This window comes from Parambassis ranga, chromosome 3 (assembly GCF_900634625.1).
Source record: "Parambassis ranga chromosome 3, fParRan2.1, whole genome shotgun sequence".
NCBI classification, from domain to species: Eukaryota; Metazoa; Chordata; class Actinopteri; family Ambassidae; genus Parambassis; species Parambassis ranga.
In genome coordinates, this window is record NC_041024.1 from 15,172,009 (window position 1) to 15,186,597 (window position 14,589).

The 14,589-nt window shown below is 40.2% G+C and overlaps 5 protein-coding genes across 5 annotated transcripts in view; all 5 read right to left on the minus strand.

Annotated features, from left to right (window-relative positions):
• On the minus strand, window positions 1-2,214 carry cyba (cytochrome b-245, alpha polypeptide). The gene is made up of 6 exons (XM_028401903.1): window positions 2,033-2,214; window positions 1,751-1,820; window positions 1,489-1,563; window positions 1,303-1,386; window positions 1,096-1,177; window positions 1-725 (listed from the first exon to the last, which is right to left on the minus strand). The coding sequence occupies exons 1-6, from the start codon at window positions 2,088-2,090 to the stop codon at window positions 543-545; spliced, it is 552 nt and encodes a 183-aa protein (XP_028257704.1). The 5' UTR covers window positions 2,091-2,214; the 3' UTR covers window positions 1-542.
• Window positions 2,215-2,426: 212 nt separating this feature from the next.
• mvda (mevalonate (diphospho) decarboxylase a) lies at window positions 2,427-5,850 on the minus strand. Its single transcript, XM_028402147.1, has 10 exons — window positions 5,662-5,850; window positions 5,429-5,499; window positions 5,095-5,209; window positions 4,865-5,011; window positions 4,539-4,738; window positions 4,317-4,391; window positions 3,963-4,181; window positions 3,693-3,808; window positions 3,161-3,269; window positions 2,427-2,904 (listed from the first exon to the last, which is right to left on the minus strand). Exons 1-10 carry the CDS (start codon window positions 5,738-5,740, stop codon window positions 2,824-2,826), a joined length of 1,212 nt encoding a protein of 403 aa, XP_028257948.1. The 5' UTR covers window positions 5,741-5,850; the 3' UTR covers window positions 2,427-2,823.
• Window positions 5,851-6,524: 674 nt separating this feature from the next.
• Window positions 6,525-8,630, minus strand: pdcd5 (programmed cell death 5). Its single transcript, XM_028401904.1, has 6 exons — window positions 8,440-8,630; window positions 7,800-7,840; window positions 7,489-7,550; window positions 7,313-7,404; window positions 7,154-7,225; window positions 6,525-7,072 (listed from the first exon to the last, which is right to left on the minus strand). The coding sequence occupies exons 1-6, from the start codon at window positions 8,503-8,505 to the stop codon at window positions 7,025-7,027; spliced, it is 381 nt and encodes a 126-aa protein (XP_028257705.1). The 5' UTR covers window positions 8,506-8,630; the 3' UTR covers window positions 6,525-7,024.
• A 777-nt stretch (window positions 8,631-9,407) lies between these two features.
• On the minus strand, window positions 9,408-10,792 carry uraha (urate (5-hydroxyiso-) hydrolase a). Its single transcript, XM_028402259.1, has 4 exons — window positions 10,595-10,792; window positions 9,949-10,088; window positions 9,737-9,872; window positions 9,408-9,617 (listed from the first exon to the last, which is right to left on the minus strand). The coding sequence occupies exons 1-4, from the start codon at window positions 10,646-10,648 to the stop codon at window positions 9,528-9,530; spliced, it is 420 nt and encodes a 139-aa protein (XP_028258060.1). The 5' UTR covers window positions 10,649-10,792; the 3' UTR covers window positions 9,408-9,527.
• A 2,123-nt stretch (window positions 10,793-12,915) lies between these two features.
• The window catches only part of LOC114432877 (heterogeneous nuclear ribonucleoprotein C), a 33,421-nt gene continuing 31,747 nt past the window's right edge, over window positions 12,916-14,589 (minus strand). Inside the window, exons 6-7 of the mRNA XM_028400952.1 lie at window positions 13,431-13,588; window positions 12,916-13,130 (exon numbers count right to left, since the gene is read on the minus strand). Of these exons, the coding sequence (XP_028256753.1) occupies window positions 13,092-13,130; window positions 13,431-13,588 (197 nt within the window). The 3' untranslated portion in view covers window positions 12,916-13,091. The remainder of the gene's footprint in view (window positions 13,131-13,430; window positions 13,589-14,589) is intronic.

The following is a 14,589-nucleotide window of genomic DNA, read 5'->3' on the forward strand; positions in this document are numbered from 1 at the left end:
TTGAGTTAAAGTGATTTATTTACAACTCATTAAACATACAGACAACACATAATAATAAATGGCTAAAATCAGCCACCAAAACCAACTTTCCAGCTGTCCATTCAATCCTCTCAGACAGTATTGTGTAATCATGCAGTAGCTACTGTGATCAGTTACCTCAGAGAAACACATAGGGATTAAGTGCACAGTGCAAGTACATAATCCGGTTTGTATAGTATTTAACACAATGATGTGAACAGAAAATGGGTTTTGGTTTGAGCTTCATTCAGAAAGGTAAACACCAACAGCCTTCAGTCATCCTAATCTAATCTAGTCTATGTGGGTGCCACTTGTAGCAGCTACTACATTTTCCAGTGGCGGGCTTTTTTTTGTTCAAAAATAAAATATTACATTTACTTCACTATCTCTTTATTTTATGTTATTGAGGTAAAAGGTGTGAATCTAGTCACTCACTCCACAAATATTTGTTCGTATAGAACTCAGGTCCCAGTGTGACTGGTTTTGAGAGGAGGAGGGGATACCGAGGACGGGACACAGGGATTTTAGTCAGTAACAGACACAGGGTTGTCATAGGCTGCTCCCTCCAGGTCACTTATTTTCTTACGCATCTCTGGTGGAGGTCTTGGAGGTGGATTCTGAGGAGGATTCTTGATACTCTCTGCCACTGGCTTCCGGGTCTCCTTGCGGGGAAGAATGGGCTCCCAGTGTTCACCTCGGATCGCTGCCTAAAGAGTAAAAAGTACTCAGTGATGTAAGATGACTGAAATACGCGTTCAAGTCTGAAAACCAATCAGGGGATAATAATTAACAGTGGCCCCAGTCTTGTACACTCATATGCAATAATAAGGTATACCATACAGCCTGGACAGCTTCACAACCTTTACACATTTAGAGCTGCTGCAGACTATAGGCACACCCCAGTCACATTTCACAAGGGCCATGTCACAGAGGTACCAGTAATGAAACAATCTCTTCCTTGTTAGCATTTCCTTGTTTTCACTAACTGACAATTTTCCACATCAACAGCTTTATCTAACCTGATAATATTTAACCTGCTAAACTGGAGAATGAGGCGGTAAAAATGACAAGACATACTGCTAGGTAGATGAGGCTGGAAATGCCAAGGCACACACATCCGAGGACAGTAGCCAGCATAAAACCTCCAGGCACACAGATCCTGAGACAGAGAGGAAGAAAGGCATGTTAGGGAGAAAGGTCTATGATAACAAGTGGCAAACCTTTTGTTGGAGGGACTCAGAAGAGGAATGCTGCTTAGCAAAGTGTTTGAGATAATGAACTCACGCAGCATGTAAAAACGCCCTGACATAGTAGTTCCTCGTCAATGGTCCAAAGGCTTTCACACACACTGTGAAGCAGTACTGGCCTCTGAGGAAAAACAAGACACAGCAGTGAGCAATGGGCTTTACAGAGCTTTTAAATGCCTTTAATGTGTGTGTCTAGAGCATCAAAACAAGCAGCATCACTTACGTCCTCTCCACACTTGTACCTTTGGCCCTTTTGCTTCTGGGATACTCAAGTAAACAAACAAACACCCCGGCTGCACTGGTTATCTGTCAAGGCATTTCTCTGTTTTAAAGGTTTTCCTGATTAATCACTTTGTAACACTGTAAATAGGTAATTAATTCTACTGTTACACTGTGAGCAAACCCTCACACATGTCAGAAAGATGGAGCTCATGATTTCTCCTTTAGATTAGACTTGTTTTCATTTATCTCAGTACAAAGGATACACAGCATAAGAAGCAAACTGCCATCCTCTGAACTGTCCAGCCACACCCACAATTCCTCCAGTCAGGAGAACTGAAAGAAGGAAACAGGAAGATCAAAATAAAAACAGAAAATAACAGCATAACTTTTATTACTCCACGTTAAGTTTAATGATAAAGTGTATTTTCCTTTTAAAAATATTCCCGTGCATTTATATTTAACTGCTCATGAGTAACATTAGACATTCACTTGTAAACTGAGCAAACACCTGCTGGCTTCATATGGAGACAAAGTTTTATACTCACTGAGGCCCGAAGCCAGAGCCTGCTCATTGGCCCACATCGCCCACTCGATCTTGCCCATCGCGTTCACCTACAGTCCCTGCGCAGCCGGCTGAAACCCTCCTGACGGCCACTCGCCGCTTTGTGATGGTTTCTACAAGGAAGAACCTCTATTTACGAGATGTGTGGTTTGCAGACGTGCGGACTAGGAGGCAGGGTTCAGGCTGGCCAGGCCCATATTTCAGTCGTCATTTCCGCAAAAATGCAGCGTGGCCTCACCGCGGGAGTGGAGCGGCCAAACCCCTTCAACTTCCCAGACAGGTCATAAAGTTCTACATAAAGTAGGTCTACATAAAAGTTTTGCTCTGAAAATAACTCTTCTGGTTGTGATGATAAAATAACAAAACACAAACATGTATCTTGACTAAAATATATTTTAATTTTATACAATAATAATCAACAATCATCAGGTTTTTCAACACTATTCTTAAAAACACACAAAATCATCTGCTCATAACAGTCACCTGCATTCATGTTTTCAGTGTTTTGCTCAATGCCAGAGTACGCATTTATTTATTACCTGAGAATTTAGTTCATCCTAGCATCTACAACTGAACTCTTTTCATGCCTCTTGTACTTGTTAAACAGCCTCTGCCTGTACAGAGAAACAAAGAGAGACACACCAGGATAAACATGAACAGTGAACCAAGATGAGAGCACAGACACACCAGAACAGCCTGTTCAAATGCACATCTCTGCTGAGTCTGCTTCATTATTGCTTTATTGTAATCTTGTCTCTTTAGGGCTGCAGGGCTTCACACACATTCTTTGGGCAGACCATCAGATGCAAGGAGATGCTGACTGGGATCCTCTACCACACAAGGGCCCGGGCCAACCTTATAAACACAGAACAAACAAAAGACAAATGATTAATCCTCTTCAAGAGGAGTTCAAAGGCTTGATTACCCTCTTTCAGGAAAGTAAAAAATCCACAGTATACCAACAGAGCAACTCAATGTCACGTAAATGCAAGTTAACAGGAAGTGTGAACAGAAAGCTAAACTTGTTTTGCAATCTGAAAGTGACATATTAAACACGTTTCAACACATTCTCAGTGCTGTTTAGGATTAAAGCGTCTGTGACTGTGTATACCTTGGTGCTAATGATGTAGCTTACTCCCTTTGGCATGGGCTCCAGACCGATACCCTGTTTCAGCTCTTCGGAGAGAGCAGTGTGGTTGACTGGAAGACCCTTAATAAAGCTGCAGAGACAAAAGAAACACTCAGTGACACATTTTAAGCAGCTCAAAGAAAACAGGCCTAATGACTAAGAGAACCAGGAACTGCAGAGTTCAGAAATGAGGTGATTTTTGTCCTGCAGCTTCACACAGGTTTGTGCATAAATATGTATAAAACAGAATATGCACTGCCATGGCTAAAGATAGAGAGATAGAGAGAAAGATAGAGATTTCAGTTCTTGTTTTTAATAAATCTGAAAAACAAGTTTCACATTTCAGTCTTTACCAACTGTACTTAGCAGAACAATTTGTAAATGTTTTATAAAGTAAAGGGGTTGAATGCTTTTTGAAATGTGTGCATAAATTATACATTAAATTAATTTGTATGGCAGAAAAGGTTTTTAGAGCCCTAAGCATTGAAGCTGAGTGTGTTCTCTCTAGACTTACTCTCCACCATTGGTCTCTGGTGGGAAGAAATGTTGAACCACGTGGACAAACTCAGACACATGCTGCCGCAAAGTGAAGATTACAGCATTGGGCCCTGCATCAAAAGTGTAGGCCACCTAAGAGGTGACAAACAGGCTGTGACCATCATTCAAACAGGCAGAGTTTCCTGTTACACAGTTTAAAATCACCTCACAAGTTTGACATCACCATTACTCAGTTTCACAAATGTAGCTGCATGAACTGAGGCAATAGAACTGTGAAGTTGCTCACCCTGGTCTCTCCGTAATGCCTGTTATACCGATGCACTAAGTTGATGACCTGCTGAGACACCCTGTTGAGGTAGAAGATAGGAGGGTATGTGTCAAGGCAGGTGGCATGAAACTGGTTGCTGTCCTTCATGGTTAATTCAGCAAACGCAGGGAAGTCCTTTTTTCGCACTGCTTCAATCATCTCCACCATCCGGCCTGGGACAACAGACTCAGCACGGTGCTGCACACAGTCAGAAATGAGCGGCAAAAGCATGCTATGAGAGTCAGTCAGATGGGTTTGCCTATTAGAAACTTCAGTCTTAACAGTATTGACACTAATGTGAGGGAACTGCATAAAAGAGCATTAACCAAGTACCTTTAATAGACAGCTTGTTTGCACACTGGTTTGCATTCCAGAGGTGCTGCCTACTGGTTTCCGCTCAGCACTGGCCTGTGACAAAAATGATACCCGTTATGTTACGGTGTTAAATTTCACATCTAAGTAACTTAAAGGCACTTTCTCTACCTGTAGCACATATGTCAGCAAATAGCTGGTAAGGACTCTTATTCTCATTTAGTCTCACTCACAGTCACTTACCACTAGTACAAGGATTTGGAGCTCAGGCCAGTGAGTCTCTGGCTCCACCTGCTGGGCTAGACTGTCCTTCCCATCGTCTGTGTTTCCCATGATCCACTGGACAAACCCACCATACATGCTCCGGCACGCACTACCTGAGCCTTGACGAGCAATCCCTGACAGCTCTCCTTCTACACCAAACACCTGGGCCAGAGTGTAAACTGTAACAAATGGGACAGTGACCAAGAGAGTTAGAAGAGCATAAATCTGGCAACAAATAGTGGAGGTGACAATAACATTAGTAATGTAGTTGTGGTAATTTAAGCCAAGCATCACTATGCACTCACCAAGACAAGCAAAACCAGCTGCAGAAGAAGCAAGTCCAGCAGCAGTGGGGAAGTTGTTAACAGAGCAAATGTGGACCTTGTGTGACAAACCAGTTGAATCTAAACCAGCGGCTCCGTCATTACGCCTCTTCCGTGCTAGTCGACGAACTAAATACAACACAAAAAATAATCACTGTCACCAGGATTTCTCTAACTGCCTATGTCTAAACTACATAGTTAAGAATTCTTACTCTCTCGCAGACAGGACTGCAGTCTTGGATGAGCAATATCCTCCTCTTTACCATTGAGCCATATTCGATCATCCTGAAACGATCTGCTGACTGCAACAGTTGTGGTTGTTTTCAGCTAAACAGAAGAAGTTGTTCAGGACAGTAAACTATTTTTTTCCTTTAGAAAAATACATGCACATCAAATGACATCATTTGAAAGACATCCAATGTAAAGGGATAAGCAAAAACATGAGCAAACACCTTTGACAAGATTATTTCTACAGCTGCTGCTTTCTTTTCTTTTTTTTTTAAAGAGGCATGTGGTAGAGTGAAATAGTTAAGTGTCTTTTAATACCTGGTCCTGATGCAACGTGACGCTCAATGAAGAGTTAATGGGCAGGATTAATTCTTCATTCCTCTTCCCCCCTAAAAAGTGTACAGCTTTGCTATTACAAGGTGAGACTATAAACAGACTAAACGGATATTTATACCTTAAAGGAACAGACTAACCACAGAACATTCAGATACAAAGGATTTAGTTACTGATACAAACATGCTAACTTAATCATAAGTAGAGGTGATACTTACAGTATTTTATGACAGCTATATTCACGGGAGCGGTGCACGTAACCATTTTCGTTTTGTCCATCTTGTCCTTCGCAGGCATAGCTTTGTATTCAACCCGATGTTAATAAAAAAATATGCCTGAGTATATGTGTTATACACTATTCTCGTGGTTAGCACTGAACAGTGCAGCTAGCTTAACAGTACTGTAGTATTTCCTTGTATGCTCACGCTGATTGGCTGAAGGCGAACATGTGGCTAATCTCACCACCAATCAGAGCAGAGCCGTTTTACTTTAAGGCTGAGTAGCCAATGAGAATCCATCTGACCACGGTCGTGCGAAAATGGGGCAAGGACGAAGACCATCCCACACACACACACACACACACACACACACACACACACACACACACACACACACACACACACCGGGTATATGAACTCCAAGAAGTCATCGTCATATGCATCCTAAAATCCAGGGACAATAAATTATCTTTGTGAATAAATAATGTTAATAAGTAATGTAACTCCTCATCGAAGGTTGCAGAAAGTTATTTGTGGGATAATTTTAGAAAAAAAATAAATAAGACAAAGTTAGCTTCTGAGCTCTACTTACATTGGACTACCATTTCTTATTAAACAATAAGACTCATTTTGCCTTCATGTTTTTTTATTTCAAAAGTAGTTGGAAACATTTGGCAATCTGTTAACTCTTGTTTCTAAAATTAAATTCTAACTGTGAGAATTTTTATTAAGCAAATACACCCATCCCTAAAGAGACCTAAAATCTACTTTTTCTACTTTTGCAGGAGAATGTGTGTTGATGCAGAAACATTTCTCTAATAAACTCTATGGAAGATAATGTGTGTAAATTACAAAAAAGAGCCTTTTTTACAAAGTGAACAGTCATTTATATGATAGAGGCATTTTTAGGTTTTATGTAAACCTTTGAGATGAATGTCAGCAAGAAAATATCCAGAACATCCAGAGCTAATGGTATGCTAGCCCTGAATAGGAAAATAAAGTTCAGATAAAATGTAACATGTTTTGCATTTTATCTAGTTCTTATGCTTGAAAACAGATATCAACCGTGGGAAAAAATAAAAAGTAACTTAAGAGGACTCAAGTCAAACAGTGCCATTTGTTGTCGGGGGTACAACATACGCAGTATAAACCTGGACTAAAGTTTCTTTGACACTGTGTGTTCTACCTCCCACCACTCTGCAAACTCAGCTCAGTGTCCTTGATCTTCTCTTTTGGTATGTAGTTTCTAAAGACTGGACGATGAAGCTAGTGTGGCATCCCAGAATTTAACCAGCAGCACCACACTTGTCAAAGAGTCCCAGCAAAACACAACCACTCCTGATTTTTAGGCTCATCCCCAAAGTTAATCTTCATCCTCATCATCGGAGTCCATCACCCTCCGCCTGTTGAACTGCAGAGGTATAAATGATTTGTAATGTAAGCATGTGCATAAAAATGAATGAAACATATGTGATATTTCAGTGGAACCTACTTTGACCGTCATCTTTTTCTCTGTTTGCTGACTGACTTTTTCTAGGATCTCAATCAATCCTGATTCAGAAATCTGACAAAAGAGAATTTAAATTCATTGTACTGCAGGTGTGGAAAAGAATATCAGCACACACGGCTTCAAACTGGGAAACTTTTATACCTTTCCTCCTAATTGTCCAAATCGAGCCATTTGAATGAGATAGTTTTCGACTGCAGTTGCCTTTTCTGGTTTCACCAAAGCAAGATTACTTACTGGAAGAAAACAAAAACAGAACATCATTAAATTCTAAAGACAATGTCCAGCATGCTAAAAGACAGATCTGACAGCACACTTACATCTGGCACGAGCAGACTGGTCTAGAACTTGAGCAAGTATAGTGTTCCTCATATCTGATTCTCTGTGAATAAAAATAGTTTTATTACATTGGTTCTACTCACAGATGACAACAGTGGAGAGGAAGGAAAACAGAAAAACACATTTACCAAAAGATCAAGCCGAGAAAAGAGTCTCTTAATGAGCGTAACTTGTATGTAAGTCCAGTACTATTCTTCTAGAATTCTTGTCTCACAATACGTGGCAGATGCACAGATGCTATGAAGTGCATTTAATGTAAATGTATATAATTCTGTATGTAAAAGCCCCATACCTTTGTTTGGCCTCCTCTCCTGTCTGCTTATTAGCAGTATCCTGAAACAATATGTGAGAAAGCACCATCACATTATCAGCTCTAAACATGCATTCAACTTTAATCATGAATGAAAAATATAATGGACTGACTACACCTGCCTTTTATGGGCAGAGGATCACGTGACGAGCACAGTTTTGGACAATATATTTTACATTTGCACATATATTAGCTATACCCTCATAATCATTACTGACAAATACGGTAGGAAAGGCTAAACAGCCCGGATGTAAGTAAATTATTTACACCAGCCAAGCACTGTCCATTTACAACAGATCAGAGCTACTGTTCATAAGTCATTGTTCAATTCGGGCCAGCTACATGTCAATTATCATCAGGGGGGTGTGCGCTGACCAAACCCAACACAAGGCTAGCTCTCGGCTCAACTTCGACATTACTGTAATTTGTGTAGCTGCGGAGAAAGTTAAAGCTTATTTATATGAAGCATGGCTCCAATATGTGAGTTATATATATCTACTGAGTGACAGTTAAACTGGCTGGGTTGCAGTGTTGGGTTTAGCTTAACTAGCTAGTAGCATACTGGAGTCAGCATCCCCTTATAAGGCGCAAACACGCTTCCCAGCTGCCGTTTAGTCCTCACCCCTTGCTTTGCTTGTAGCTCCGCCATCCTCTGTCGCCTAATCGCCTCTAATTCGTCGTCTGCCATTTTTAGTATAATAAAATTGGTCCACGGGCGTGAAAAAGGACGAGAGCGTACACAAGTGTGTACAGTAGACTCCTATCAGAGGCAAGGCCCTGTCTGACTCAGGGTATGTAATCAAGAACGGAACGATCCAACCTCAGGCTAAAGCAAACGAACACAGAGTCAGTCAAACTAACCATAAACCATACGGTTGATACTGACAGAAGACGTTGGTGTAAAGATGAAATGCAGAGAAAAAACACTTTAAACACTTTATTAGTTAAGTAGTTTTTAACTCTTGTTCTTCAACCTCTTTCTTCTTCTTCTTTCTTATTAGTTTGTTAGTTTGTTGCCCAGCAACCAAAGTCTTGTTGCTGTTGTTCTTTCTTTCGACATTCCGGGTCAACTTTCGGTGTCATTTTAACATGGGAGTCTATGAGAAAGCCCTTCAATGAGGGTCATCTGCCAAATGTATCTCCTCCTACAAATTTCAAGCTACAGACTTCATGTTAGTCTTAAAACGCTCATTGAATGCTGCTCTACTAAACTTGTATTCAGAATTTTCTAATTCCGAATCGTTTGGGTTCGTTGGGGGAAAGTTGGAGTGGTTTTTGAGGTCTCCTCTGCTGTTACCATGGTGACAGGCTGACACACACAGAGGCCTACAAAGCTCTGAATTGCTCAGATTCTCCAGCAATTCAGAGCAATCCTTCACATCAGCATTTAAAGCAATGCTTCAGCTGCAGCAATCAAACTTGCATTTTCTTCAGGAAAGGCTTTTCTAGTTTAAGGGTAAAATGCAGAGAAAAAAAACACTTTAAACACTTTATTTGAAATACAGACACACTGTTTAAGACAGATATAATAAATCAGATGCTGCAACTCTTACATCACGAATTTGCAATAGTTATAAAAACGAGAGAATATGGCAAAGTTAATGTTTTTAATTGTTAGGAATACCAGAAGAATCAATCAAATTTGTTCTTGTTCTGTTATCTGTTGAATATTCTTGGCGTTGCCTCTGCCTCAGGATCTTCAGCTGATCTCTAGCTCCCTCTGTATGTAGAGTAAGAGAAACGACTCAGAAGCAGAGGAATATGGTACTTTTGGCCTGGGTCATTAATAGTGAAGACAATCTGCAACATAATCAATAACATGATCAACAAAACAGACAGTCAAGATGTGACAGTGTTGAGAGTATACAACATGTTAAATAAGGACACAACGTTTGTGATGATGTGTGCACACTCCTCACCTCAACATAGGGGTAGAAGCTGGTCTCTCCAATATTTGTCCAGTACTGGGTAGTGTCAAAAAACATTTTGTACACGCCAGATGTAAACTGCTGTTTTGTGATGAGTCCAGGGCAACGCCCATCATCATTAGTTTTCCTGTTGTAAACCAAGACATCATTTGAGGTGCTCACACATGGATGTGACATTTGATTTATTATCCCAGGCTATTTACCCTGTGGTTATTAAACTCCAAGCATTGGTGGAGGAGTCCTGTCGATAAAGGCAGATGGTCATGTTTGACCCGGGGACGCCCAACGCAGTGTTCAGCACATGAGTGGTCAGAGGGCTCGGTGAGGCTGCCATTGATGCGATCTTTAGAACAAGGGAGCGACACTTTACATGGAATATAGTGACACACATTTCACAAATATGACTTTCAGTTAACAAAACATTTATCTGCTGACGGCTGACACCAACAAATACTCAACAAATTTAGCATGGGAGAAGTTAGATGTATGTGATTTTTTTTCTAATCTCACCATGCAGACAAAAGAGAAATATGACAAACATGTGGTCGTCTAGCTAGGAAAGCATAATTAAAATCTTGTTTCATAAAAGAAAAAAAAACTTACTTTCTTAAATATACATTTTTAGTTTTATTTTGTTGTCTTTTTACATTTGATTCCACAAAAAACCCTAAAAAGTGGTGATAGAAGGATATGATCTGAACAGTATGAAAAGTAAATCAAAACATTTTTTATGATTTCTCTTACAGCACTGTTGCTATTTTCACTTCACAAATTACAACAGTTAATAAAATAGAGCTATATAGGCTATGTAAGATGATTCTTTATTTTTCTAATTCGTTTCGAGCTTACCTTGTTCTCAGTCAAAATGTGACCCTTCAGTTGCTGCAGCCTGGTGGCACTCATGTGTCCTTATAAATAAAATCTCAACTAGGTCAGCAGTTTTACCCAAGAAATGTAATTTTATGGTTTATTTAACAGCATTAGATTTGTATCACATTGCCCTGCGAAAGCTCAGCACTGTCCTATTCAGTATGACATTCAGCACACATGGGCTTATCTTTTTGTCAACACAAGACCAGTTGTGTAATAGCTCCTTCTGTCACACATTGTTTCCAGCACTTTGAACTTACAGGAAATGCATGATGAAAGTGGGACTGTGGCGTGCACAAAACCAGCGATAATGATATTAAGAACAAGAATCTTTTTTATTTATTCATTTATATTAATTTTCTGAATTTTTTACGTCTTACTCTCTGAACCCAATAAACCTCCTCCTTGCTTGCTCCTTGTATGGTGCACTATAATGGTCAAGTCTGACAACAATGTGCATCATTCATCCCGGTTAATCCCCTTAATCACCCAACTTTGTTTTTCTTTGTTTCTTGTTATGAGTTTTGAAGTGCATGGGTCGCAAAAGTCATTGAACATCTTATCTTTACAATCTCAGCCTCACTGAATCTGCCCCCTCTCATTTGTATTTCTCAGACTTCCCAAAATGGCAGCTGTCATTTTTTTATCAGACTCGTGGAGAGTGAATCTGATTAGGTTCCAGTATAATGAATTATAGCAGGATAACATGAGCTGCTGATGACAACAGACATAAAAAATATTACAGACGTCATTAAAAATGTATTTTTTTTTCTTGTGTACTGCCTTCATAGTAGCTGCCATGTTGCACAGAGGTTTACATTTTATAGCCTTTTCTGTGCTTCTCTATGTATCCATCCAGTTCATGCCACACAGGGCAGCAGATACACCTGCGCTCCAGCAACCCACAGTGTGCAAATTCTACTGTGCACAATCTCCTGAGGGGCAGACTGACCTTTGGTTAAACCCCCTGAGGGAGAGAGATGTTGTGGGGCCCAACCAGACATCACATGATTTGGTAGTCCACTCTAACCCTATGTAAGCACAGCCATATTTACTTGCCTTAAATATCGTTGTATGGATTGTGTTAAGATGAAACTGTCTGTGTGTTATAGGATATTTCTTCATCATCTTTTCTTTCTTCAGAATAATAATAATAAAAACACACAACAAACTGCAATTATACTCAATATGAAAATACCTTTACTACTGTGATAATGAGTATTTCCACTTGGCTTTAGAATGCAAACAAAAACATGTTACACCATCGGACTTATATCATCATATTCCTTTAAAAAAACACACGTTAGAAGTCGTAAAGCAAGATTAAAATCAGACAGCTAAACAATTACAGTAAAGTATACAATAATACACAATATTACACACTGAGGGTCTTTGCTTATCGTAAAATACCAAATCCATAGTGGAAGAGAGCTGTAACATTCTTGCGATTAATACACTTCAAGCAGAGAACGTACACATGAAAAGACCTACGGTACAAGCAGATATCCAGCTAAGGTCTGGTGACTCAGCGGTCTATGATACAGACATAAACAAAAGCTGTTTTGTGCGCCAATTTTTAAAAATGATATACGCAGAGTACATAATGCACCTGCACACAACATCCAGTTGTTGACATGGCCTGAGGTAGAAGGAAAGGAGACGTTTTAATCACGGTCTGAGGATGTCAAATCAGGTCAATAGATTCACGGTTCACGATGACAGTGACAGTGCTGACTTGCACATTTTAAAACCAAACCACCACAAAACTTAAAACTTTCTCTCAAAGAGTTGAACTGCACGCACTTTTAATCAGAGCTGAATGACTCATTTCCTTCTACCTTAGGCCACAGACCCACCTTAGTCATATTCTAAAAATAAACTGCAGTATTTAGGCTGATGCTTCTGTCATTAATACTTCTGGTTTTATGTTATTTTTGACTACCTAAGCCGCTCATAAACATAAATTTAATCCAATTATGTGTTTAATACTCTTACTTTGTTGTTTCTTGGGAGAGAGACTCTTAAGCTAGTAGGAACACTTAAATCCACACAACACAAACTGTGTATTTATTGCAACTATATATTGGTTTTTTCAGTTTCAGCAGAAAACTTTTAAGGTGAATAAAACAAACTGGTAAGCAGGTTAAAAAATATTTTAATCCAATTAATCCTGCAACATTTTGATTAATAATTTCATACAACAGTCCTACAGTGGGAAAGACTGCTTTAATGTAGGTAGATTAAAATCAGCGCTCTGCTTTCAGCTGCTCTCTGTAATAATCATAATGACACAATCACTGTCTCACTTGACCTCATTTATTCAAATCAGGTCAATAGAAATCAGCCTGCTGTGATATCATGTGTTTTGTTATTTGATATGTGCTCTCTATGTTGAATGTTAGCTTGGTGGTCTAAATTCTCTTCCTCCATGTTTGGCACTTCATCCACGTCTTTTAGATTTCCTTGTATTCCTCCCTCATATTTCCTCCTCAGGGTCGGAGCTGTGGTTGCTCATCTGTGACAGATAAACAGGCAGACGGCGAGACAGGACAGAGAGGAAAACAAAGAGGTAATTCATTAGCTGCCAGCACAGAATGACTCAGTAAAATTTCCTCCTCATGGAAATTTAAGTAGAGTCTCGCATCACAAGAGAAAACATGTGATTCTCTGTGTGCTATTCAAGCCAAATCCATAATCTCTTGTTATTACTGTTCTAAAGTAAACAACGGTTACAAAAAATATCAAACATAGTTAGCCATAAGTCTCAATGATAACAAGAAGGCTGTCCTCTAGGTCATTCCCTAAAAATACACACCGTTTGGTGGTCATCCTCAGGCTCCCTCAGGTCAGGGCTCTCCCTGTGGATTCGATGACGGGAACTGGGAGGGGAGAGGGAGCAGAGGGAGTGCTCCGGGCTGCTGGCCGACACAGCGTATGGGGAGGCAACTGGACTGTCCTCTCTCAGGGGAGACCCTGAAACCCAGGAATAAATACATGCACAAAGAAGAGTTTAGAGAAAACAGGTTCATATGAGTTATGTGGAAAAATACATATTTCCTCAGGGTGTAAGACGTCCCACTGACTCTGCACTGGATGACAGGCAGAAAACAAGAGTGAGACTGACAAGATGAAGGACAGATGTGGAGATCGTAAGAGGGAGGGGAGAGACAGCAGAGCTTGATAGTGAAGGACAGGGAAATCAAGCAGTGCTGGAAATAAATTAATAAGAAGATGAGAGCTATCAATCGCCCAAGGTCACTCACACTAGTTTGGAGAACAGACACACACTGTTCTGCAGGTGTGCATCTGCTGCTGTTAAACTGCAGTGAGCCCAGGACACATTGTCTTTTAGCACGCACATGTAAATTCAGACTAATGTTATGTTATTTGAATAAATGTGAAGCTGTCTTTAGTGTAGCTGACAGTGAGGGTGAAACAGCATCAACTGGGAGGTGTAAACTGTGTTTCTGTTTATGATCTATTTAACTAAGGCTGCACTTAAAGCTGCTTTCATAGGAAAGACAGTAAGTCTCGTCCTGCTTATAACCTGCACTGTTTATGGTCTTAGCAGGCGCAATTACAAAACCCATCCACATGAGGACAGCAGCACCACTCACCTAAGTGCTGTTGAGATCTGCTGTTGTTCACAGTTCCTGATTATTTGTGTTTTCTGAAGCCTCATCAGTCAATCTCATCTACCACGCTGTTTGTTCAGCATGTTCCATAATATGCTCACAACCATAAATCTACCCGCTCTGTGTGATAGCGGCCCGGGTTCAACTTTTGAAAGATTCCTGATGGAAGGGAAGTAATTGATTTGTCAGGTAAAAAAAAAGGAGCAGCTCCATCCGTGCAGTGCATTCTATCCCCCAGTCCCCACCACACCCCACCCCCAGGGCAGATCCTGAATCGTTTTGATTGGAGTTGTGACTGGAGGGACTAATCAGGCAGAAATCTAGAAGCGGCATATCGCT

Excerpts from the sequence above, each read along its gene's own strand:
- uraha (XM_028402259.1), bottom strand. The coding sequence starts at position 10,648 with ATGAGTGCCACCAGGCTGCAGCAACTGAAGGGTCACATTTTGACTGAG. Across the intron at positions 9,873-9,948 it reads TGGAGTTTAATAACCACAGG|GAAAACTAATGATGATGGGC; the intron begins GTAAATAGCCTG and ends GGTTTACAACAG. Across the intron at positions 9,618-9,736 it reads GCTTCTACCCCTATGTTGAG|ATTGTCTTCACTATTAATGA; the intron begins GTGAGGAGTGTG and ends ATTATGTTGCAG.
- mvda (XM_028402147.1), bottom strand. The coding sequence starts at position 5,740 with ATGCCTGCGAAGGACAAGATGGACAAAACGAAAATGGTTACGTGCACC. Across the intron at positions 5,210-5,428 it reads TCACGTTGCATCAGGACCAG|CTGAAAACAACCACAACTGT; the intron begins GTATTAAAAGAC and ends TCTTCTGTTTAG. Across the intron at positions 3,270-3,692 it reads CCAGAGACCAATGGTGGAGA|CTTTATTAAGGGTCTTCCAG; the intron begins GTAAGTCTAGAG and ends TTGTCTCTGCAG.
- cyba (XM_028401903.1), bottom strand. The coding sequence starts at position 2,090 with ATGGGCAAGATCGAGTGGGCGATGTGGGCCAATGAGCAGGCTCTGGCT. Across the intron at positions 1,564-1,750 it reads CAGTTTGCTTCTTATGCTGT|TGCAGCCGGGGTGTTTGTTT; the intron begins GTATCCTTTGTA and ends ACAGATAACCAG. Across the intron at positions 1,178-1,302 it reads AGGGCGTTTTTACATGCTGC|GATCTGTGTGCCTGGAGGTT; the intron begins GTGAGTTCATTA and ends TCTCTGTCTCAG.
- pdcd5 (XM_028401904.1), bottom strand. The coding sequence starts at position 8,505 with ATGGCAGACGACGAATTAGAGGCGATTAGGCGACAGAGGATGGCGGAG. Across the intron at positions 7,551-7,799 it reads GGAGAGGAGGCCAAACAAAG|AGAATCAGATATGAGGAACA; the intron begins GTATGGGGCTTT and ends TTTTATTCACAG. Across the intron at positions 7,226-7,312 it reads TTGGACAATTAGGAGGAAAG|ATTTCTGAATCAGGATTGAT; the intron begins GTATAAAAGTTT and ends CTCTTTTGTCAG.